Below are 24,670 nucleotides of genomic sequence, written 5' to 3' on the forward strand. Positions count from 1 at the left end.
AAATCTTTGACTGAAAAGACAGTTTCATTGATGCACATGCCGAGGCACGAAAATTACACATTTAGATCATGTCCAAGCAAAGTTTACCTCATTTTCCATGAAAAATTAAAATTAAAAATTGGAGGAAGAAGAAGTTTCCCACTTTCCCTTTGAACTCTTTTTTGTTTCTTTGGAGAATGAGTTTCCTTTTGAACTCCAATCAAGGCAATTCCCCAAATGGGGACTGAAATTTCGTCCAAAAGAATAAGTACACGTGGCATGGCACTGATAAGTTAGTGGGTACATCAAAAATAGTAAAAATATTTCCCAAAAGAAAAAAGTTGAAATCTTTGATACTTCACAGGTCTCATCAGCCACTCAACAGAACAGCTCTCATCACCACCACTGTTCTGTTCTGTTCTGTTCTGTGTTTCTTTCTTCTTCTCATTTTCGATTCTTTACTCAACTCAGACCTTTCTTGTTCTTCAATTTAAAACCTTTACTATTTTCTTGGGTCACTCTGTCTCTCACTCTCTGCAAGTTTGGTTCTCCCACTTTGACTCTTCCTCACATTTTTAAAGACTCGAACTTTTTCTTTCTTTACTCTTTCAGATCCTTATTGTCTTCCCCATTTCCCACTGTGCTTGTTATTTAGTGCAAAGGGCTAACCCCAAATAGAGAAAAGAGAGGAACTTGGGTTTTGGGGAATGTGGGTTCTTGGGTGTGGTTTAGATTGGTTTGGAGGGTACCCATTTGAATAAAGGTGTTTAAATCTTGGTTTCTGATTCTGGCTAGTTTGAGATTTGAGTGATTTGTTGTTTCTGTGAAGTAAAGGAGTGAGCTTTGAAGTTTGGAGAATGCGCCTTTGGCAGATGGAGGAATTTTAGGTAAGACTGAGACTGAAATGGTTTGTGGTTTGTACTTTCTTTTCATTTGAAAATGTCCTTAGTGGTTTATTCTGATTTGATTTGTTCTTGATTTCAATAATGTGGCACTATGTAAGCAAATTTTGAATGGTCATTATTGTCTATATGTTTCTGAAAATGGAGCTTTAGGAGTTAATGGGTTCTTTTAATTTGTGACAGAGCAATGTAGGTAGTGTTGATCTTGCGATAAGTAATTGTTGATATTGTGCTATTTCGATTCTATTGCACATTCTTTGTTGGGTCGGATTTTGCAATCTAAAGGTTTGAAGCATGGCAAATTCTTGTATAAATTGCAACATGGGTTCTGTTTAGTAACATTGTTTAGTTAAAATCACCAACTCTTATGGGTTTGCAGATGAGAAAATGGAGGTTGAGAAAAAACGTTCAAAAGGGTTTTTCAATTTATTTGATTGGAATGGCAAATCTCGGAAGAAGCTCTTCTCCAGCAATTCTGAATCATCAGGTAGGTATCAACTTCTCATGTATGTTTGGGTATGCGTCTTGCATATTTGTTCAGTAGGTGTTTCTTAGTTGATCATAATCCTTACTTTAATGCCATTTTGACTGTAAAGGATCACAGCAAGGAAAAGAGAATGTGGAGAATTTCTCGCAGACACGGCTCAATAGGGTAGGAAATGATTCTCTACCCTCTCATTTTTGTCTTCCTCTTGTGTTTTTTTTGTTTGTTTGGTATAGTTGGTAAGAATCTGGTTTTTTTATACTATGGGTATATTTCCAGGTTGAGGTGGATGAGAAAGGAGCAAGTTCAAGTAATAAAGGAAGCAGCGATTGGAATTGTGCTTCGTCAGTGACTAGTGATGAAGGAGGTGGGAGTAGAGCCCCTGGGGTAGTTGCTAGATTAATGGGTCTTGATTCATTGCCAACTTCAACGGTTACTGATTCATCTTCTACCTTATCAATCGACTCCCACTCACTTAGAGTACCTCATCATGACAGGGTCAATCCTAATTTGTGGGGTGATTTTTATGCCATGGATTACATGAATATGCCCAACAAGCTGGATACAGTTTCAAGGAATCCTGTAGAATCTAGGGCACAGAGGGTGCAAAACCGGCCAATTGAGAGATTTCAAACAGAAGTCTTGCCTCCAAAATCAGCCAAGTCAATTCCAGTTACTCACCATAAGCTTTTGTCACCTATCAAGACTCCTGGCTTCATCCCAACAAAGAATGCAGCTTACATAATGGAAGCAGCTGCAAAGATGATTGAGACAAGTCCTAGAGAATCTTCCAAGAGCGAAATGTCATCTATGAGATCATCTTCAATTCCATTGAGAATTCGGGATTTGAAAGAGAAAATGGAAGTTGTGTCTAAAGTATCAAGACCTGAACGACCCAAGGGACCTAGTGATACTAAATATATGAAAGGAAGGCCTGGTTACAGGAGCTATAATGGGTCAGATAATGTACCAGTACCCAAGGCTTCTGTGGATTCAGAAAAACAGAATTACAATGATATAAGGAATAAGGGAAAAGCCGTACCACTTGCAGTACAAGCAAAGGCCAATGTTCAGAGAAAGGAAGGGTCCCCTCCTCTCAGTAATAGGAGTTTCGCAGACCAGAAGGAACAGAATGAGGTCAAACAAATTGAGTTCTCCAAGAGCCGGCAAAGCACACAGAGACCTGTGCATAAGAGAACTTCTGCTGTCAGCAACAAAAGTGTTCTCAAGCAGAACAACCAGAAGCAGAATTGTGTATCTAACAGAGATAAAATGACTTCAAAGAATGTGGTTCCTAATCAACCTTCTAGAAGAATGCGGTCAACTAATGGCTCTAGTCGGCCAAATAGGACTGTAAATAAGGTTCTTATAAACTCTGAAACTGGATCAAGAAAGATGGGCTCAGTGGCAACTGCTACCGGAAAGGACTTCTCATTCTCCACAGTTAAAGATGTGTCTGGGAAGATACGGTCTGCTAGTCAGGACTTTCATTTAGAAGAAACTGCTGCTGATAATGGATTGATCGGTAAGGATGAAAGGTCTGTAAAATGTAATGTTGCAATGGAGGGGTACACCAATTTGTGCACGGATAATAGAAAACAAGACATGGATGTTGTTTCATTTACATTCACGTCTCCCCTGAAAAAATCCATTTCTGAATTGCAGTCCACTGGCCAAGTTGTGAGTATGAATAACAGATTTTGTATTGATTCTTTTGGTAATAATGATCAGCACAGCTACCCAGAGCATTTTACATTTTCTTCACCTGGATTGAATGTGATTGGTGGTGATGCTTTGAGTGTTCTTTTGGAACAAAAGCTTCAAGAATTGACATGCAAAGTTGAGTCATCTCAGCATAACCTGTTTGGTGAAGGGACTTCTGCTAGTTCTTCGTCTAGCTTGCAAGATTTGGTTTCCAGTGAGGCAAGCACCACATCAAGAGGCAAGAAGTTCGAACTTGGTTTGCTCAGAGATAAAGTTGATGACATAGCGGACTTTGATTTTCCGTCACCTGATGTAAACCAAAAGTGGCAGGTTTGTTTCTTTTGTGTTTAAATTTTTCTCCTGCTACTGTTTTATTCTTAATGTTCTTGAATCATGATCTGTATCCTTGTTTTTTTAAGATGGAGTGACATAGGACTTTAAGGTGTTTCAAAGGACTTAATTGTTTCTGCTAAATGTTTAAATGGTGGTTTTCCTTGAACCCAGAAACTAAATATGTACATCAGTTAGTTGCGGTAATAAATAAACAATGATCGAATCAAATGTTGTTCCTAAAACTCCTTCTGATAACTTGAGCAAATTATTTATCATGTGGATGAATATTTGGGTTGTGGGTAGGTCCTGCACAGATGCAATCACTTAAACAAGATATTAGACCATTCAGACTGGATTAGTTTTGGCAACCAGACCGTAAAGCAATTTATTTTGTTGCCAAATTAAAATCATATATGCATTTTTAAAATATGAAATCATACTTCACCAGTCTAGGTTCTCTATTAAAGTTCAAATGCCCTATACAGAGCGAAGATGTTAGAGATGAAGTTAGCTTTAGTATTAGTAATCTTCATTTGATCAAGAAGTTATTGCTGAAGGATATACTATTTCAATTAGTTGCAATAAATTTGAACATGCCTTTCATCAAAAGAGCCGAGTTATCATGTTTGCATCATGAAGACGCTAATCACGTTCTGTTGAACAATTTCAGGGACCAGAAGGGATGGAAGAGTGTAGCAGTAGCAGCAAAAACAGTGGAACTGGAAAGGATTTTAATTATCATCTTAACCCAGTTTCAGTTTTTGGACCCTCATTTGAGAGTGGAAGCTGCACAGATAACAGAAGCAGTGCCAATGGTAGATTTACTCTTCCTTTATATTTTACCTTTCAGTACATACATTCATAAACATAAGTGTCGATTAAAAAAAACAAAATTTTCCCTATGGTATAATTAGAGAAGACAAGCTTGGTGAAGGCTCTTGTATGGTCCGCATATATTACAATATTTTGAAAGAATACATGCACTTCTGAAAGAAAAATGACTGAACATGTGTATTATGCTCTCCATTTACAGGATGTGAGAGTGAGAGGTGTTCATTTGCTCAAGCTCAAGATCAAATCAATTTATTCTCCACATTTGAAATCCAACCATGTGGTGCTTCCGAGTTATCTGACTCGGCCTTCTATTGGGAAGTGAGTGGAAAAAATATGACTAGAATATTTGGTTTTCATTCTCCCAATCAATCAAACGATTGGGAACGAGAATATGTGCAGTATATACTTAGCAAGGTGGACTTAGTGATTGAAGATTTTGCATTGGGTGATGCCGACTATGCTATTTCCCCAAATCTCTTTGATAATTTACACTATCAAGAAGAGTATCCGAAGCTCCAGCAGAAGCTCTTGTTTGACAGTGTAAACGAAAGCCTGCACAACAGATGCAGGCAAATTGTTGTTGGAAGCTGGAAAGCATGGGATAGATGGGAGACATTGTCGCAGAGGAAGGAATCATTGGCTGAGGAACTGTATAAAGAGATTTCGGTTTGGAAAAATATGGGGGACTTGATGGCCGATGACCTTGTCGACAAGGACATGAGCACTCAGCGTGGGAGATGGCTCGACTTTGAGATTGAAGCATTTGAGGAAGCTGTAGAGATTGAGAAGGGAATACTAGGTTGTTTAGTAGATGAGTTAGTATCTGATTTTCTGCTGTATTAGACCCTCCTAAGGTGACCTTGTACTATGAAGTTCATTGCAATGTATCATAGCAGGTTGAATAATTTACCTGGTGGATAATGTATGATAATCTTTTTTCTGATCTAATTTTCAGTCAGTCATTATTTTATCTTTGCTGAGAATCTACAGCACATTATGTATATCGTCATCGTGTAATTTCGAGTAGTATAGAACTTCTTATTATTTTACTGGGAGTTATGGGAAGGTTATACGGTATACCTTACTCCAAAAGTACTGGTCTGGTGGAGCTTTCATATTTATTATTACTGCTGCACAGTGCAATATCTACGGGATGTAAAGTTGTGTAAAGTTACTACACAAAAGATTCCATCTTTAACCTCTCAGATACCTTTTGAGGATCCTGGGTTTGTTAGGAACAGTAAATTAGACTAAGGTCTGTTGTCAGGACCCTTTATCTCATCAATGAACCATGTGATTTCTGGTACTTTCAAGCTTTGCAATGGTACCAATCTGACCTCTGGCCAGTGAAGGGTCCAGTACTGCTCAGACTAGAAATTGACTAGTAGAGTTGTAGAGTAAATTTCCATGGTAAAATAGGGTTCCGGAGAAACTGTCATGGCCTCCAAGAAAAAGGCATTTACCCCAAATGAAAAGTCTCCAATAACAAGAGCAGTAAACATTTAGGGGAAAATGAACAAACTTTAACCCAGATACTTGTTCCCTTAGTTCTGTAACTAAAAACCGAAGCAACTGAACCAGAACCAAGTGTGATGCAATTTTATTGGGTCAGAGAAGCAGAGTTGTGCAGCTAGAAGGATCTTATTGAACCAATTGAAAACGAAGTGTCATAGTCTTCAAGTGCAATTCCTCCTTGCGGGAGACAAGGCTATCTGTATAATTGAACAGCAGCAGCATTTTCCTAATAAGTTCACCACATTGAAGATGACTATTAATTACTTGGGTTGCAGGACAGTAACTTCTCATTTATACCATAACATGTTAAAAGAAGACCTAAGCTTTATGCCTTTATATAGCAAAGTAGCAAACACAGACCAACATTTATGGGGCTGCTATAACAACTAATGTACTCGGTGGTTACATATTTGCTATATAACCCACAAAAAAGCCAGACACTACATTTAATTGACACTGCAAAACCACACACAATACAATCTCAATAACCTAAATCCTTGTCTCTTTTTTTTCTTCTTAAAATTATCTCTTCAAAATACTTATAATGAAAATGGTTTGGCCATCCGAAACAGAAATAGATTATAGTAATCAAATAGCTGAATAATTTTTAATTTAACTGATTTTTAGAAGACTTGAAATATGTAAAAATTCCTCTCATTGACTTCAGATTTCTAAAGAGGTTAACCTTGGCAGGGAAAAGATTGTCCAAATCTTAACAAACCAAATAGTAAATACCACAATAGACCCATCATGAAGAATCTATCATCTTGATAATCATGTGTCACCAAAAGCTTGCAAAGGCACATCAAGATGGTTATTCAAGTGGGGGCCTGCTTTCTACTTCTTTGAGTGATTAGTTCTGCATTTCTGTTTAGATACAAACAAAAGAGTTCATATCAGTGTTACCTCATTTTCATTGATGTAGTGCCTAAGAAAGCCTACATCTTTATAAAGTTAAAGCTACAACCACCATGGATTGCTGGATTTGCTGGTATGGAAATTCATGGATGCCAAAAGTTGATTGTATGCAAAACCCTTATATTATAACACCCTAATGATGATGATTGATGAATAAATTCATGGGTATCATTTAATGGCTCATTGACTAGAAGCTTGTGGATGTGAAAAATAACATTTTTGTGATTTATGTACAGTAACCCGAGATTCACATTTCTCAGAAAACACAACATGTGCAGGTTTGGCTAAACCCACATGGTGGTTGCTCAAGTCTTTTGTCAAAACTAGATTGGTTCTTTTTTGTTATCCATACTTCCATACTCTTTCAGCCTCGTGGTGGTTAAGTGGTCTAGCCTTGAATCTGATACTGGTTTTGTGATGTGGTCTTGTCACCAAAGCAAGATGCATCTCCCACTTGTTATAGTATTCCACCATTGCAAGTCACTTATAAATAAAAGGTAGTACAAAGAAACTGTGAAGGTGAAACTTGGCTACTAATTAGACTAATTACTACTCCAATAATGCCAGCTAAAATTTTAAGAAAGATAGTGTAGCTCTTGTCTTGTTGACAAGCCCTAGATTATTAGATAAATTCGTAATATCAAACTTCATTTGGATTTAGTTACTCTATTTGAGTTTTTAGTCTAATCTTACATTACTCTATTTGAGCTTAATTTTTCTTCAAATTTGATCAGATATTATTACTATCAGTCTTCATTTGATCTGTTAGAGATTCTCTTACAGTCTTTACAGATTCGGTATTTTTTGTTTTGATCTCCACTCTTGACCCCAAGTACACCAACATAGTATTGCACAAGAGGTTGACGAGTAGTTTCCGGCTTTTTCCATTTCAACCAAAAAATATAGATGTGCATCTTTCCTGAGTCTCTTCCATACCAGATGGGTATGGCCAATGCTGATATTCTGTCTCTCTCTCTCTCTCTCTCTCTCGTCTTAACCAATATTCTTATTTCTTGGGTAGAGGGAAACCTGAAAAGAAACCCCATCAAACAATGTTTACAGATTACTAGGTTAACTAGTATATTTATCCTCATTCTGATTCGCATATTATACTTTAACCATAGGGCTTACTTGTTAAATACAATAGCTATTGGTGGCTAAACCTAAAGATGCAGAACCCTAGCCTTGGAATAGCTGCCAAAGGTTAGGATCCTATGAGGAGAGCTATATGCCTTGTATTTGGAGATCAAAGGGTAATGTCCAAAACCGTTTCAGTGTTTTTTATTCTCAAATTTAGGCACCACTCACCAGAAAACAAAATGTGGACAATTAAATAACATGTTTAAAGGAGATGAAGAACAAAAAAGAAACTGGATCATTGATCTCAAGGACAATCGGACGGCCATGGCCGCGGTACTCTAACGTCTGTGTTTTGTAGGTGAAAGGATTAAAGAGGGGAAAAGGTAGGAGAGGAGAACAAGCAAAGATAGAGTAAATAATATAAGGTGACGTGCGGCCATGTCTGGTGTCTCTGCCTCCAGAAATTTATTATTGTGTGTTCTGAAAGAGGTTGAGCTCCACTTTCTCATTTTCCCAAGTCGATCCCTTTTCTTCTCTCAATGGGGTTTTCCTTTTCCATTCTTTCCCTGATAATTCATCCCCTAATGCATTTTTTGTCTCTTAAACCATGTTTTAGGGTACAAATCTCATGTGGATTACTTGAAGATTTACATAAATTCGGTCTATATTATTCATTGATTTTGCATTAAAGATTATGTGTGTCACATGAAACGATTATATTTATTTTCGCATGCACAACTAAACATGAATTTAATTCATTACACATAAAAAGAAATATTGAGTATAAATTTCGCTATGATTGTATGTGAAGAAAGAATTCTAGACATCTGCTCCACTTGATAATTAAGTTTAATAAAACATTTTAAATTGAAAATGTATTCCATTCAACGCTAGGGTTTACAGTAGTTGACTTTTCTTCTCTTCTTTTTTCTATGTTTTGCTGAATCTGTTGGTAGTTAATCATTGACTAATTAGTTTAATAAGCACTTGAAAATAACTAAATATGGACTTTATAATATGTACAATATCTGGGTAGAGGTATTTCTACGAATTAGTATTTGTAAGTGTTAATATGTTCTGATGTAGACCTGTAATCAGTGCGTACCTCACCAGTAGGAATTTAGGGAAACAGTTTGAAAATAATTCACCATATCTTCAATGATATGAATTCCATGGACTCCTACATGAGGACACATTTCAACCCCTGAAGAAAATGACGCCATCCTAACTCTTTGTTAACTACACGTAATAATCCTTCATACTTGATAAGGATTGAGAAACATGTCGATAATGATTTTTATAATTTTTTAGTTTACAAGAATATCACTTGAACCTCATTGACAATGATGTATTTATTCGTCTAAGTTTTTGCTTTCAAAGAATGACCTTAACCAGAAATAAGTAATTCCTCCACCTGTAATATTTGAGTCAAGTTTTTTAAGGGTGTAAGATTCTTAGGCGATTATGAAGAGAATAAGAACAGAGACTCAGGTCTCGTGTCCTGATGGAATGTTATCGCGTTACAAATCTAAAACAAAGACAAGCCAAGACACAGAATCTTGTATTGAATGAGCATTAGAATAAAAAGAAAACGTTACAACAGGCAAAGATAATCTTACATTTAACAATTGTCCCTATATTCGTTGACGAATCTGAGATTGGAGTAACAAAGCAACACGTACATTATCATGTGTAATTTAAGCGTTTTCTTTTTTTGTCATATATAACTAACCACATGACTGTTGGATATGATATCTGATTCGGCTTTTCACTTGTACGTAAGAGTTTTTCTCAAGAAGAACCAAAAAACAGAGAGAAAATTAATGACAACTATGATTCTCTTAATCAAGTTCCAATTATTAGCAAAACCAGATGGTTTAGTGGTCCACAATGCCTCAAAAGTGTTTTCACAATTTGGTGTCAAAATATTGACTGCTACTTGAGTTTAGGAATTTTCCAAAAAGCTCACACCCACTGTCTCACTCTAAATCATGCATTTCATTTTCATTTCATTTTTTGTTTTCAATTAATTTATGACTGATGTGGTTGTCAAGTTAATTAACCCCAAATAATTATAAACTAAAAAAAAAAAGATTAGACCTCTAGTACGGACGTTAAGAAGACCCATGGCATCAACGTAATAAACACCAACTCTAGGGGCCAATCCTACCACCCCAGTCTTCCATACTATATTTTCCGACTCTCTGAGCATCTCTGTCTGCTCTCAACAAACTCTTGGAAAATAATGGAGCTCAAACCAACCTCCAACAATGGCCATAGCTCAACCCCTGAACCAAACCTCGACCTTCCAAACCCTAGCAATGGCGAAACCCACAAAACCCACGACCCCCATTTCTTCTACGAAGACATTGACAGCAACTGCTCCACCCCTTACGTCAGCGCTCCCTCCAGCCCCGGCCGCGGACCCATCAGCGGTTTCTTCTACAGTGCACCGGCGAGCCCAATGCACTTTGTCCTCTCTTCAAATTCACTCAACTCACCCAACTCTTCTTCGTTTGATACGGCGGCGTCGGAGTTCGAGTTCTCAGCTCGATTCGGGTCGAATGGATCTACTGCGACCGGGCCGATGAGCTCGGCAGATGAGCTGTTCTTGAATGGAAAGATCCGGCCCATGAAGCTCTCCACCCACCTGGAAAAGCCCCAGGCGCCGTTGCAAGCTGTCAACGAGGAAGATGGGGATGATCTATTCGAGTTCGGGCCGCTGAGAGGCAGAGATCTGAGGATGAGGGACAAGTCTCTGCGGCGGAGAACGAGATCCATGTCTCCGATGAGAAACATGCCCTTTGGTTGCGAGATTTACGGCGAAAATGAAATCAGTAATAATGACTGTTGCTTTGCGAAAGATCCGAAGGAGGGTGATTTGGGGAAGAAGAAGAAGAAGCCGGAGAATGGTGAGGAGGAGGAGGAGGAGGAGGAAGAGGAGGAGGAAGAAGTTGGGAGCTTGGAGACTACTCCTTCGGTGTCGGCTTCGTCTTCAAGATCATCCTCAGCTGGAAGAAACTCGAAAAGATGGGTGTTTCTGAAAGATTTTCTCCACAGGAGTAAAAGTGAAGGGAGGAGTAACAACAAATTCTGGGCCACAATCTCATTCTCGAGTAGTGGTAAGGAGAAGAAACCCATGAAGGGAGGGAGTCAAAAGGAGTCTTTGAATTTGGGGACGGAGCCCGCGACCCAGAAAGCGAAGGGGGCAAGTGGGTCTGCTCCGGGGAAGAAGCCGGTGGCCGGGAAACCAGCCAACGGAGTCGGGAAGCGGCGGATGGCTCCGTCGCTTCACGAGCTGCATTACACTGCCAACAGAGCTCAGGCGGAGGAAATGAGGAAGAAGACTTACTTGCCTTACAGGCAAGGATTGCTTGGATGCTTGGGTTTTAGCTCAAAGGGGTATGGAGCTGCCATGAGTACTGGGTTTGCTAGAGCACTAAACCCAGTCTCTTCCAGGTAAAAAGAACTAATCGGTTAAAAGTTAAGAAGTTTATGTTATGGAAGGAAGTGTATAGATTTTTTTTTTTAATCTTCTTTTTGGGTTTTTTGTTTACTCTTTTGTTGAGGATTGTTTATGTGATCCTCTTGGTGGGTTAGCTCTTAAAGATCTCTTTTTTTGTCTGAAAGAGAAGATCTGCAGTAGTAGTCTGTGGGGGTATGATGAAATTGTGGGATAATTCTTTTATTCCCAGCAACAATGTGTAACATGATGCTTTGCCCTAGCTCACTGTAAATTATTCTGTAGCACTGTCACTCTGGTTATGATGTTGGTATCAATTAAATCTATATAATTATATATGATTATATATATCTATTACTTTTGTTCTGGATACTTTTACTGAATCTGAACCTGAATTATCAGACCGAAGATCTACCACATGATCTAGTTGATATTGCTTACCTTATATCATGTTAAGAGAGCCAGTACAAAAGATGTGGTCAGCTAGATGATAACTAGATATGGTACAGATGGTTTTGTACTATCAAGGTTTTTTCTGTTAAAACTTATAACTTATGCTTAATCTCTGGAGTTGGGCCATTGATTAGTCATTGTAAGATTAGATCACTGTACAGGACACACCTCAAACACAAACAGCGACTGATCTAATGGCTCTTGATTCCGGGGTTTCATTATTTCCGAGGCTCTAAGAGTACGTTCACCCGTTAGCTCACCGAGTCACTTACTATTCACTGTTTTATAGTGTATATTTTCATTCTATGGGTCACGAACACTGTGCTCGTGACCCAGAGGGTGAAATAACACATATCTTGGTAGTTGGGGCTTAATTGCATCATTAAGTAAATGGACATCTGGAAAATGAATGATAGTGATTAAGAACACGTAGTGTTGGGATATTTGCATTAGATGGTAGTTGGGTTTTTGAGGTGACCCAACTTGCTTTTTGGATGGTGTTGCTTGTTTGGGGACTCTAAAAAGCAAACTTGTCTAGTACTAGTAGCATCATTTCTGCTTTTTATCTTGTAAACATTTACACCTACGAACTAGGTAAGATCTAATTAGAGATACGGACTTTACTAAAGTGTAATTGAAATCTTAATTTACAAAGAGGGACATGGTGCTTCCTTCACATAGACATAAAGGAGGAGTTTGAGATTATGAGACATTCTCGTGAACTATGTTCCTAGTCAAAATAATTAAGATCCCTCATATTATCTCTTTTTGGATGCTTCTTTGGGGAACTTGATTAATATAAATTTCTTCAAGTGACCCCATGAATTGGAAAATAATTCAAGATATTGAAATTGTTAGTGTAGTATACCAGAATCCAGATTGAGAAAATAACGTTTGGTTGATAACATGAAGTCTAGCACAAACTCTTTATTAAAGTACTTATCCAGAATCCATTGGTTTTTTGAACTTTTGAGCTGGATACTTGGATGCTATAATGTTCTAATAGTATCAAAATTGGGTTACATACGAGTCGAGTCCTATGTTACCGAAACAATTCATCCACTCCTCACATCACCGTTACAATTCACCTATATCGAGAATATATTGTTTGGAGGGAAAATTTCACAAATTGTCACTCAACTATGACTCATTCGACACTTTAGTCACTGAAGTTTCAAATATATCACTTTGGTCACTCAATTATTACATTGTCAATCACTTAAGTCACTTTGTTAATTTTTTTCATTAAAAAAAATTATAAAAAATACTCTTTGGGTGACTTAAGTGATTGACAGTGTAATAGTTGAGTGACCAAAGTAATATATTTGAAACTTCAGTGACTAAAGTGTCGAATGAGTCATAGTTGAGTGACCATGTGTGAAATTTTTCCTTGTTTGGATGTAAAATCTATTGTGAGTTGAATACTCCAAATTCGATTTTGAATTGGATGCTCAAAGTCTTCGGAAAAAATAAGCTGAACGGGCGACTATGATGGAAAATCTTGAGAATTGGTAACTCTGAGATCTGATTTGGGTCCTCAAGTCCATTACTATGCTGGGGACACATAATTTTTCAGGCTGGAGAAAACAGCAGCAAAAATCCCATCATGGTCCCCAGGTTCATTATTGCTCATGGGTTCATTATCCAGATTTTAATTATGCATTCCTACAATGGATTATGCTGGCATAAAAAAAAGTATAGGGCTGTACAGAAAGCAACTGTTTTGAAACACAAAATCCAGTTTCACAAATAGTTCAATCTTCAGTCCCATTGCATTTCTTTCATAACTCGGGCTTTTTGTTACCACAAATGGTCCCATTCCCCACATTCATCATAAATCATATCCCATGGATGTTCTTGCTTTTATAGCTTTGAATCTATGGTATATATGGCATTTAGTAGTTTTTCAATGCAAATCTGTATTATATGATATTTCTGGAATATCATAGAGTGCCAAAAGTTTTTTTTTTTTTTTTGACTTTGTCAAAGGGAACCCAAAGACTTCCTAGGCCCAAGATAAACTTATTCGGCGCATGTGAAATGCGCAAATTATGCATTGCAGCACAGTGTCTGGCCATTTTGACAGCTTCGGGGTTCGAACTTAGGTTGGGGAGCGCACCTAACTAGACAAGAACCACTAAGCCACTTATATTCAGGTGGTAACTTCGAAAGGGTAGATAATGGTCTAGAGAATCAATGCTCACCTCTCTCTCGTAGAATCTAATTGTCAACCGGTTATACAATGCAAGTATTGATCGAATTATAACTTCACCAATTAGTAAACAGTGACTAATACAGTATGCTCCCGACTTTGAAGTCTCAATACTTCATAGCACTAGAGTTTGTCTGTAGTATATCAATGTACCGATATATTAAGTAGAGTAGTTTGATTTAGAGGTAAACTAATTCTATACATTAATGGATTAATTTGTGACTACTCTACTGATGTGATGTGTCAAAATAAGTGATATATTAAGTAGAGTAGTTTGATTTAGAGGTAAACTAATTCTATACATTAATGGATTAATTTGTGACTACTCTACTGATATGATGTGTCAAAATAAGTATACTTATGTATCGGTACATTAATGTTCTATAGAACTTTGCGCAAGCATTATATTTCTGGTCTCGTTGTCTGATTGTCATCACCACATTGCTGGAATGGTTCATTGGTTACCCCACGCTTCTGAAAGGAAAAAGCAAACACCAACGGGAAGATAAAATCTTCTGACAAGCCAGGCAAGTCTCGAAATCGTGTTGGGTTACCTCTTATACTTCATACCTCCTAATACATGAAGGTCTGACTGGGGTATCACTTTTTGTTTGTTTTCCCTTTTAAATAATGACTCACATGAACGTCGATAGAGGCCACAGCCCACACAGAAGAAAAAGTGGTGCCAGCCACGTTTTCTGACTGGGATGTCGAGTGGTCACTACTGTTCGAAACTGTTCAGAGAATCCTATTCTCTACACTACTACAGTACTACTCAAGAACCAGCGAGTAGTAGTTTAGGAACTTGGGGTTATGTCAAAGCTCTAGTTCAATGCTTGTTGCGACATTGAGTTAAGTACCGTCTGATCATGTGATCATCCTAGACCTAACGGTACAGGGCAGTCTGATTGAAGACATAACATTCAAGAAGAAACAAGCTATTGCAGTCCTCAGTTCATAAGATATTGATGATGCAAAAACACTAAATTATTGTTAACATATCTGGCTATTCGATCTCTTCTACGAATAATAAACTCGAAGCGCAAAAATGTTTAGTCAAAAGATGTGCAACGAGAGTACACCGGAAACACTATCCTTTTGAAGACGATCAGAAGTTGGGAGATGACTTCCCCCAAACTAAAATTACTACATAGCCTTCCCTGGAAGTGAGGAAGTGCCTCTTCATGAAGATGAAGCGAAGGTGTATAGAACGTTCTTCTTGAGAGTGAACTCATCAGCCTTTGTCGGGTTGACAGACTGTACCAACAGAAAAAGAAGGGTGAAGCAAGTTCAAATCAGTAACCCTTGCATGTCATTCAAGATGCAGTAACAACAATGATATTGATCATAAGACATAACAAATGCAATTAAGTCTAATATCCAATGTAAGGATCAGACCTTTTCGAGAATGCGTTCAAGCCGCTGAATTTCATTCTTGGCGTAGTCACCACCTTTTGCCAAAGACTTCTTGGCAGCATTCACGTAGATCTTACCATATCTGTTAAACAGAAAGATAAGTTGACATGTGATCAGAAAATCAACTGTGAACATTTGGATATGATGGGCTTAGAATATATCTAAGATAGCCATCAAAAGATTCACTGGCTGGTATCCCTAAAATATTCTAATTGCATATTCATTGAAGTAATGTGCAAAAAGAAACTTTATCAAAATACGGAGTGATTGTGTTGACCTTGCAGCAGAACCCTCGAGCTTTCCAACTTCCTCTTCGATCTTGGAAACGATGGCCTTCTTCTCCTCACTGCCAGCTTTCACGAACTCCTTCACTAATTCGTCCAAATGTGCGACTATTCCAGCCTACATAAGAGAATATAATTGATAAGGAAATGACATTATTCTGATCAGGTATGTTAATCAATTTAAAATGTTACTAACTTTGGAAGTGAGTTGCCCTTTCGCGTCTCTGCTAGTCCCACATTTCTCATTGATGAAATTTACAAAATCTTCTAAATCTCTGCCTCCACCATACTCTTCACCATCCTTGTTGCCCCTTGGGAAAAATTTCAATGTAGGATATCCACTCACTCCATACCTGCACAGGACTTTGCATCAGGCCATGTATTTAACCCTCATTTTTCTTTCCAACATAATTCCCCCATCATATTTTGTCCATGTAAAAGCCGTAAAAATGTACCAAAATACAATAAACTCACTTCTCAGCTATCTCCTTGTATTTGTCAGCATCAACATTAGCAATCACTACATCTCCATCAAACTTAAATGCTGCTGCAACCTTCTCATAAGTCTGGTAGAACACAGAAGATAATCAGGTCAGCTTTTGTTCCCGCACTGGATTGGGGTGCAACAACAAAAACGTTGCGTAGCAAAATAAACTTACAGGAGCAAGGGATTTGCAATGTCCGCACCTGCCACAAAAAGATAAAGAGGGGCAGAAGGTGAAAATTTGTTTTAAAGATGCAAACTACCAATTAAATTCCACCAAGATACCATCATCACCAAAGGAAATTCTAAGATATGATCTTACCATGGTGCATAGAACTCCACCAGTACATCTTTTGTTTTGTCCAGGACAACATCATCAAAATTATCCTGTGTAAGCACCACAACACTGGATGGGATTGCAGCTATCTTCACATTGGTCCCTGTTTGCAAACATGAAGTTGAAAGATCAAGAATAATTTAAGGAATATGGACCATTATCCTTTGAAATTTTTATTTTTTATTTTTATCAAAATATCCTTTGCAAAATATAATGAAAAAGAAAAATTATTTAAAACCTCGTCCACAGAATATCGACAAGCTTATTTAGTCTATTGAAGAGAAGAGCATTACAAGGTGAAACTAATACCTGCTTCCTTATTCACATACTCAACAAGAGCTTCTGAAGTACGGGCACCTTCATACCTAATACATGTATAACTCATAATCAGAAAGTGTCTACCACAGCACTATCAAGATATACAAGGATGGTGAAACATATAATATGAGCATCAATTCAGAAACGGTTGGCGAAACTATCCAATAGAAACCTTCCATACTTTTCATGGTGAACTAAGCTAGGGAAAGACACTCACTTTTTGGGTTCTAGGGACCCTTTTGGGAACCATTGGATTGTGGGGTAACCAGAAACTCCAAACTTGCCACAAACACTCTTGTGCTCATCACAGTCCACCTATTGAGAATCATCAAATGAAGTAAAAGAACATTGCAATCAGTTAGGTATCAATGATTGAAACTCACAAGGCAGCTCAAAATCAAGTCTAAATCAAAAGATGAATCCGCCAAGACACAAAATTTAACAGGACATTAACTACCCAAATTATTACACTCAAACAAGTTACCTTTCCGATCAAAACAGACTTTGCTTTCTTGAAACTTGCGGCAAGCTTCTCATACTCTGGGGCAAGCTTCTTACAATGTCCACACCTGCAATGCAAAATACGCAACAATAGCATAAACAATCAAAGTTGTGGCACAAAACAAAACAAAACGCATCGGAACGAAATGATGCAAGTTAAAAGCCTCATAGGTAACAACTTGAAATCTAATCCGCATATATAACAGCATCATTTCAATTTCCACAAGATTAAGAAATCGAACACTACAATCATTGCTAGATCTACAATTCTAAATCGGCTCTTCACAGATCTCCAATCGATCAAGCTCAGATTAACCATAGCTGACATCATTCACACGTATATAATTTCCATTCGTTATTCGAGAAAAATCAAACTACAAAAATTCAAATAATTCCGATTCTTACACTCAGCTAAACTAATCTCCTAACTGGTTTAGATTCGTCTGGATCAATAATAATATACAGACCTGATCGTTGTATAAGTAGAGCAGCTAAATTTGATGATTTAGAATCGAAAATCGAGATAGAGTGAGAGAATACCAGGGAGCGTAGAACTCGACGAGAGCAGGGCGATCTTGACCGACCTCCTTCTCGAAGTTGTCCTCCGTCAGCACGACGACGTCGTCTGCGAAAACCGATGACACAAACAGCAGAGCTGCTAGGGCTCCGATAGCGAATAGAGTCTTTGAGCTCATCGTTCCTCTGCTTCTTTTTTCTGAGGACTCCTGTGCTCTCCCTGCTCTGTTTTTATATTCCTCTACGTAAGACTCCAATTTTGCTTTTTTTTTTTTAGAAAATATAAAAGCACAAATTGAAGGAAAAAAAAATGATCTTTTCTAACGTAAAGTGGAAGGTACAACACCTAATGTTCATCGTGAAATTGTTTACACCGGCGGTAAATTTTAAGGTTTGTCTCGTGTAATTACTGTATATTGTGGTTGTGTATGACCACGCAATATTATTATTATGGTGTGAAAAAATGAGTAAATTTATAATTATATTGCCCTAATAATACTAACGTTGCGATCCGAAACGGTGAAATGATCTGGACGATTCGATGACGATGAAAATGAGAGAATAAGTTTCTTTTTTTTGACGAAATGAGAGAATAAGTTTACTCATATGGTTATATGATGTCAATGCCCCAGTAAAATTTTGCCATGTATTTTACGATGTTTCGAAGGTTATTTTACTCTTTCTATGAAACACGTGGCAAACGTTGATTGGGAAGGTGAGCAAATTCATTTCCAAAAATGAAAAAAAATTAAAATTCTTTACAGTTGACCAATCAAAAGCAACCCTCTGGCAGGTGAACCAATCAGGTGCCATCTTATTGCCAAAAACACGTAGTGGTCAAAAGACCACGTAATACTTTTTGTTTGTCTAATTTGGACCAAACAAAGAAATAAAAACGCGGGTAATCAAAATGACCAAACCGAGGGGTGTTGCGAGAATCGAACTCGCGACCTCTCGCACCCGAAGCGAGAATCATACCACTAGACCAAACACCCAATCTTGCTACTTGTCTCGGAAAAATAAATAATTAAACCCTTCTGTAACTTTAAATAACCGACCATAACTATCATCTTCATCCTATTTTCATAAACTCGAATCTCTGGTAAATTAGCCCTAGCTCCAAATCTCTGTCTCTCCGAAATTTCAATCACATCCTTGAGGGACGGAACTCCAATTGAGCTCATAGATTGAATTGCGTAGCCATGGCCAGCAATGGTGTAAGTTCAACATCCAATTAACCCTCACTTTTTTTTTTTTTTCACTGAGAATTAATCAATTGGCGCAGTTAGGGTAAAGTATTGATTTTTTTGGGTGTAGGCTGTCGGAGTAGATAATACTCATAGAAGGAAATTCGATCTTGAAGAGTATGCTGAGAAAGCCCGCGAGCGTGAAAGAAAGGTTTCTACTTTCCAAACCCTAGTGCTGTTTTGTTTATGGCATTGATTGAGATGTTAGTGATATGCTTTCTTTGTTTAATTTTGGGGTTTTGCATTGTGGTTTCAGGAGGAGGAGGGAGCTCGTAAGTCGAAATGTGAGTTTGCTTAGTCTTTTCTTTTGGTGCCTCTTTGTGTTGGGTCAATTTGGTTTGTTTGGTGGAGACTGAAATTGGTTTGTGTGTTTGATTTTCGTGTGCAGCGAAAGGTCCTCCGGTGCAGAGGAAGCCATTGAAGCACAGGGATTATGAAGTAGACCTTGAATCTCGCTTGGGGAAAACACAGGTAACCAAAATTTATTGCCCAGTTTGGACTTGGATAGCTCTGTTGCGGCTTATTAGTTTGTCACATGTACTGTCATGGATTGACTAGCTATCATGAATGAATTTAAATGTCCTGGTGAATTGAGATAGTAGATGTGTTCATTTTAGCACTTAGCAGAAACATTTGAGTTCCTTGTGGATGATAGATGAGCGTTGTTTTTCCTAAATGATACTGTTTGGAGCTGGTTTCTCTGGTTTCCCGAACAACTTTTAATGTTACTTAAAGAAGTTGGCATATATCAGGTTTCGAAAGATTCTATCTATACCAGGATACGTATAAAAGATATTGTTTCAGTTGTTTTCACTTTGCTATCTTTTGTAATATAATGATACTAGAAGCGGTGGATGCAGTGGATATACCCAGGTCGTGTTATGGATACCGTCCAGCTATTGGCCTATCAAGTTCAAGAGTCTAGAGTTTAGGACACTGTGCCCGGAAAAATCTGATTAATGAAGTAGAGTGCAAAATATTATATGAAGAGGGAGTACAGAAATACTTTTTCTATCCCCCCTACTCGATTTAGTAGTATCAGAAACAATCCCAAATGATCCATATATTCAGTAGTTTGTATAGCTTCTTTATTTGGATATTATGTTGCTTACAGCTTTGATAAAATAAATATTTTGATTTTTTTTTTTCAGTGTCAGTGTTTGATTTTTCATTTTCATTGAATTGTGTTTTGCAGGTTGTTACTCCAATAGCACCTTTAAGCCAGCAGGTAAAATCTTGCCATGTTTGCATAGTTCTTTGCAATAATATGATTTGCATTCTCCTTGTTCATACTTCTGGTTCTTCCCTTTCTTGATTCAGACAGCTGAATAGTTTTTAAATTTTCATTTAATCCGATAAATCATGTTATGATGAAGATCTTTCACCTTCTGTGTTAAAAAGATGAGCATGATTTTACATGTCAAAGGCTTTATTTTTTATAAATGAATCATATTATACTTCCGGAAGCATTACTGAGCTATACTTCAGGTAGTTAGATTATTGGTTGTTATTAGACCTAACCCAAGAACTCAACTGGGATGTAGTAGTGCTCTCTCTCTCTCTCTCTCTCTCTCTCTCTCTCTCTCTCTCTCTGTGACTAAATTTTCTTACACATTTCCGACATTTTGTCTTGCTTTGATGCAATGGCCAATACTACCAACTATTTGGGGGACCACAACTTAGGTTGACTGCACAAATTGGTAGTCAGATTGAAATTGAAAGATATCAAGAGTTTTGAAACAATCTTTTTATATTTGATTGGAGAGGCCAGCAATCATATTGCAGTTAACCTAAATTTAATTGTGCTCACCAAAGACTTTGTATATTTTCTTGGGTATCTTTTAGTGAATCTGAGCCGAGTCATTTTCTAGCCTTGTTACTGCAACATTTTGTTTCCTCTGTCTCTTTTTGATTGATTGAGTTCTTTGCAGGCTGGATACTTTTGTTCAGTTTGTGAGTGCGTTGTAAAAGATTCTGCAAACTACTTGGATCATATCAATGGCAAAAAACGTATGTAATCTCCATATAAATGCTCATTTAAAAATGTTTCTATTGTCCTTTGTATCTTTTTGTGGTTGCTGTTTAATAATTACTTTCATTGTTGTAGATCAAAGAGCTTTGGGTATGTCTATGCGGGTAGAGCGGGCATCTCTTGAACAGGTTAGTTTAAGAATCATTTATCTATTGAGAATGGCGCATCTTGATTACCTAAAGATTGGAAATAGATACACAGAAATCCAAATGTAGGGCATTCCTTCAGACCAAAGAAAAATTAGAACATATATGCGACTTTCTGGAGATGTAAGAAGATAACCACAGAACTTGTAGAAATCATATTAGTTCTTTCGTCTGTTAATTTGTTAAAGGACATATTTGCATCTTTGTAAATATTTTGTATTTTAAACTGTGAGTTCATTTAATGGTATGCAGGTCCAGAGTCGATTTGAAAAGCTCAAGAAGCGGAAAACTGATCTGCCCTTCACTGAGCAAGGTAAGACATTGCAGCACTGAGAAGCAAATGAATCATTTTAGACTTAAGTTGAGACTTAGACCAATTATTTCATGTTTAAGATTCGGGTGAGTGGTAAAAAATCCGATTAATCCTTTTCCCTCTCAGATCTTGATGAACGGATCTTGAAGCAGCAGCAAGAAGAAGAGGAAAGGAAGCGACAACGTCGAGAAAAGAAGAAAGAGAAGAAGGTTGGTAGAATTGATTCTTGTACTTTTTTAATCTTTGTTTGGCCCGAGTTGAAAAATCAATATCATGCTACTTTTTTTTTTCGTTTCTATAATAATTCTTTTGAATCTTCTTTCCTGGGTTCAGAAAGAGAAGGTAGACGAGGAGGAAATTGAAATTGACCCTGACGTTGCAGCAATGATGGGATTTGGTGGATTCGGTTCATCCAAGAAGTGATCTCTTCGTGCCAATTCAATCTTCATGCCTCTACTGACACTGTTGTCTTTATTGGTCAATTTTACTGCATGAACCACTTGATGTAGGTTTTGAGACTTGTACAAATTGTAATTTCATGAACTTCAAAATCTTGCATACTTTACTGATAGTGGTTTTATGGAAAAGGGAGTTACTCATGCTGCATCGGGTTCTCATTCATTTTGATGACGGATTGGATCTTAGAATTATGGTCTTCTTACATTATTTTATCGATGACTGACAAATTGAACCTGACAGTAATATCACACTCATGAGCAACCATTGCAAAGTCATAAACAGAAAGAAAACGGTTTTTAAGTGTACCTGCAGTCATCAAAGCCTCATCTGTAGTCTAATTTCCCGAAAGTTCTTCAATGTCTACTGCATCAGTAACTAGAATATAATCTAAAATGTTCTGTTGAAATTTGCAGAGATTTGCAAATTCTAAGTCTGCAAAGTTGAAATCATTAGTCTGATTAAGAAGTGCTAGATTCAGGGTTTAGGGCATTTGAAGCTTTCAAACTTCTATAAACAATGTAGAGTCGAATAACATTAACCAAAGAACAAAAGATCTATTGTTTAGAAGTATTATTTCACCATAATAACTTGCACACTCTGAAAGAAGTTCTTGTGTCTGGCAAAAATCACACAGAACTTATCAATCAAAGTAAAATGGACTACAAGTTGAACAAAATAAACGATCTAGGGAAATGCAGAGACTAGAAGTAACTTTGCGTTTCGAAATTGTAAAGCAGCACGGAGTGGTAGATCAGCCAACTCTTCAACAGGTGCTAGTTTTACAATTTCTAAACCCTATACTTGTATGTATTTCCCAAAACCCTAAGCACTTCGATCCAGCATGTCGCGAAACTCTTCAGCAGAAATTTGTCTCTCAAGCTTCCACCCGTCGCGGAACCACTCTATGAACTTCTCACAATCAACATCAACACCCTCCCCATTTTTGTCATGATCTCCCAAGGCATTTCGATCCCGAGGTTCATTTTTGCTACGATGATGAACATGAGCACTTTCTCTTGTACTGGTAAAAGCACGTGCAGCAGCAGCCTGGTGATGCACCATTGGTGCTTCAACTGTTGATGATTTGGTTGCCCCGCTGCCGCGGCGCTGCTGCTTCTTGTAGTCATCATAGTGAACATGGTATTGATAATAATGGTTGTAGTAGTCATCACTGTTCTTGAAGGATTTGAATATACGTCTCAAGTGCTTCCAACCCTTCTTAGAAGATGTGGGAAGCTTATTATCATCTGATTTTGGGATTAAGCAAGACATGGCAGTACAACTCCACGGTGATCAGGTTCTTGGATATAATATATATTGTGTTTATGTTTTATTTGACAGCGCCCTAAACCTAAGCCTAAACCCCAATTAAATGTAGAATCATTACTCATTTCTATCATACCCTAAACTTCAGCTATATTGTATGAATGAGATTGAAGGGGAATCCTGTATATTTGTCATGATTGATTTTAATTACAAGATTCAAAATTTTGGGAGAGTCTGTTGCTTGTCAAACGAGATATTATCAAAGGCAATTGATATTTTTGTTGGAATTGGAAAGAATTGAAATGCAAATCACAAAAAATCTTCCTAACAAAAATTCCTCCTCATTAACACAAACAATATTTTCTAATTATGTCTTTCCATTTTCCTTAATTCATTTCTGATCATAATCTCGATGATATTTATGTGAGCTTCTTACCTTAAGGCCTCGTTTGGTTGACGGAAGGGAAATCGATTCCCTTGTCTTTCCTGTGGGGAAGGGAACTAAAGTTCCTGTCAAATTTCCTTTCCTGTGTTTAGTAAAGCAGGGAAAGCATCCAGGAAAAATCATTTGATTTCCCTTCCGATATTTGGTTGGTGCAGGAAAGGAAAGTAAAAATATATCAATATTTCAATAATACCCTTTTATTTTAAAATAAAAACAACCTGGAATGAATTTTCAACACTACCCAGGCTACTCAAGCAATTAATGCTAGGTATTATTGTCCAAAATTATTGCAATTAATGCTGGGAAATGAGATGGAAAACTCAATCCCATGAAGTTTGAGTGGAATGAGTTTACTCCTAACTTTCCCCTATGTCAGGAAAACATTTCCGGACTTTGTAGTTACCAAACAAAGGAAATGAATAACTTTCCTTTCCCAAGTCCTCAAATCCGCGAAACAAACGAGGCCTAAATTATATCATTTTTGTGATTTTATCTTAAGCAACTCTTTCAAAAATTTCTCTAATAATTTGGTTAATAGTTAAAAACTTAAGACAATTGGATCTGCATCCTTGGATAAGATTTGATTTTCCTTAAACCAAATGATTGAATTATGGCTGCTTTGTAGGCCAGAAATTGCTTACAATTTTACTGTTGAAATCCAATTGGAGTAAAATGATCCTCAGAGATTTCATGTGAAGCCATGAAATACACAGATTAAACTGGTGTGTGTGTGTGTGTATAACTTTGCTTAGGAACGGAGGTCCGTTTCTAAGCTTAGGAACAGATTTCCATTTTTTTTCCACTTTTCGATCACACATTCACAACTTAACCGTTCAGTTTTTAGGTCCTAATGTATAGATCACTTCTGCAAATTTTCAGCCAATTTGATGATCTTAAGGCATCCAAAACTGCAATTTACCATTATATACACGAACGGACCGAATATATATTGTGTTTATATATATTCGGTAGTACAACTCCACGGTGATCAGGTTCTTGGATATCATATGTATTGTGTTTATGTTTTAT

General features: G+C 37.4%; 4 protein-coding genes and 1 non-coding gene across 5 annotated transcripts; 3 read left to right on the plus strand and 2 right to left on the minus strand.

Annotated features, from left to right (window-relative positions):
• The first annotated feature begins 308 nt into the window (after nt 1-308).
• LOC133721798 (uncharacterized) lies at nt 309-5,213 on the plus strand. Its single transcript, XM_062148521.1, has 6 exons — nt 309-866; nt 1,261-1,368; nt 1,478-1,533; nt 1,645-3,399; nt 4,073-4,217; nt 4,436-5,213. The coding sequence occupies exons 2-6, from the start codon at nt 1,269-1,271 to the stop codon at nt 5,077-5,079; spliced, it is 2,700 nt and encodes an 899-aa protein (XP_062004505.1). The 5' UTR covers nt 309-866; nt 1,261-1,268; the 3' UTR covers nt 5,080-5,213.
• Nucleotides 5,214-9,955: 4,742 nt separating this feature from the next.
• On the plus strand, nt 9,956-11,218 carry LOC133720726 (uncharacterized). The gene has a single exon (XM_062147180.1). The coding sequence runs from the start codon at nt 9,995-9,997 to the stop codon at nt 11,210-11,212; it is 1,218 nt and encodes a 405-aa protein (XP_062003164.1). The 5' UTR covers nt 9,956-9,994; the 3' UTR covers nt 11,213-11,218.
• A 3,581-nt stretch (nt 11,219-14,799) lies between these two features.
• LOC133722338 (probable protein disulfide-isomerase A6) lies at nt 14,800-17,967 on the minus strand. The gene is made up of 11 exons (XM_062149222.1): nt 17,758-17,967; nt 17,201-17,285; nt 16,934-17,031; nt 16,708-16,763; nt 16,384-16,501; nt 16,237-16,264; nt 16,052-16,143; nt 15,774-15,930; nt 15,571-15,695; nt 15,276-15,375; nt 14,800-15,134 (listed from the first exon to the last, which is right to left on the minus strand). The coding sequence occupies exons 1-11, from the start codon at nt 17,910-17,912 to the stop codon at nt 15,060-15,062; spliced, it is 1,089 nt and encodes a 362-aa protein (XP_062005206.1). The 5' UTR covers nt 17,913-17,967; the 3' UTR covers nt 14,800-15,059.
• A 689-nt stretch (nt 17,968-18,656) lies between these two features.
• Nucleotides 18,657-18,728, minus strand: TRNAP-CGG (transfer RNA proline (anticodon CGG)). Its single transcript has one exon. It is a non-coding gene; the product is annotated as a tRNA-Pro (tRNA).
• A 42-nt stretch (nt 18,729-18,770) lies between these two features.
• LOC133721123 (uncharacterized) lies at nt 18,771-22,075 on the plus strand. The gene is made up of 10 exons (XM_062147649.1): nt 18,771-18,950; nt 19,051-19,131; nt 19,237-19,264; nt 19,369-19,451; nt 20,176-20,208; nt 20,912-20,990; nt 21,088-21,140; nt 21,411-21,471; nt 21,598-21,680; nt 21,805-22,075. Exons 1-10 carry the CDS (start codon nt 18,936-18,938, stop codon nt 21,892-21,894), a joined length of 606 nt encoding a protein of 201 aa, XP_062003633.1. The 5' UTR covers nt 18,771-18,935; the 3' UTR covers nt 21,895-22,075.
• The last annotated feature ends 2,595 nt before the right edge of the window (nt 22,076-24,670 follow it).

Source organism: Rosa rugosa, chromosome 7, assembly GCF_958449725.1.
Source record: "Rosa rugosa chromosome 7, drRosRugo1.1, whole genome shotgun sequence".
Taxonomy (NCBI): Eukaryota; Viridiplantae; Streptophyta; class Magnoliopsida; order Rosales; family Rosaceae; genus Rosa; species Rosa rugosa.

Excerpts from the sequence above, each read along its gene's own strand:
- LOC133721798 (XM_062148521.1), top strand. The coding sequence starts at position 1,269 with ATGGAGGTTGAGAAAAAACGTTCAAAAGGGTTTTTCAATTTATTTGAT. Across the intron at positions 1,369-1,477 it reads CAGCAATTCTGAATCATCAG|GATCACAGCAAGGAAAAGAG; the intron begins GTAGGTATCAAC and ends TTGACTGTAAAG. Across the intron at positions 1,534-1,644 it reads CGCAGACACGGCTCAATAGG|GTTGAGGTGGATGAGAAAGG; the intron begins GTAGGAAATGAT and ends GTATATTTCCAG.
- LOC133720726 (XM_062147180.1), top strand. The coding sequence starts at position 9,995 with ATGGAGCTCAAACCAACCTCCAACAATGGCCATAGCTCAACCCCTGAA.
- LOC133722338 (XM_062149222.1), bottom strand. The coding sequence starts at position 17,912 with ATGAGCTCAAAGACTCTATTCGCTATCGGAGCCCTAGCAGCTCTGCTG. Across the intron at positions 17,032-17,200 it reads AGTCTGTTTTGATCGGAAAG|GTGGACTGTGATGAGCACAA; the intron begins GTAACTTGTTTG and ends GATTCTCAATAG. Across the intron at positions 16,144-16,236 it reads ATTGCAAATCCCTTGCTCCT|ACTTATGAGAAGGTTGCAGC; the intron begins GTAAGTTTATTT and ends GTGTTCTACCAG.
- LOC133721123 (XM_062147649.1), top strand. Across the intron at positions 19,265-19,368 it reads GGGAGCTCGTAAGTCGAAAT|CGAAAGGTCCTCCGGTGCAG; the intron begins GTGAGTTTGCTT and ends TTTCGTGTGCAG. Across the intron at positions 21,472-21,597 it reads TCTGCCCTTCACTGAGCAAG|ATCTTGATGAACGGATCTTG; the intron begins GTAAGACATTGC and ends TTTCCCTCTCAG.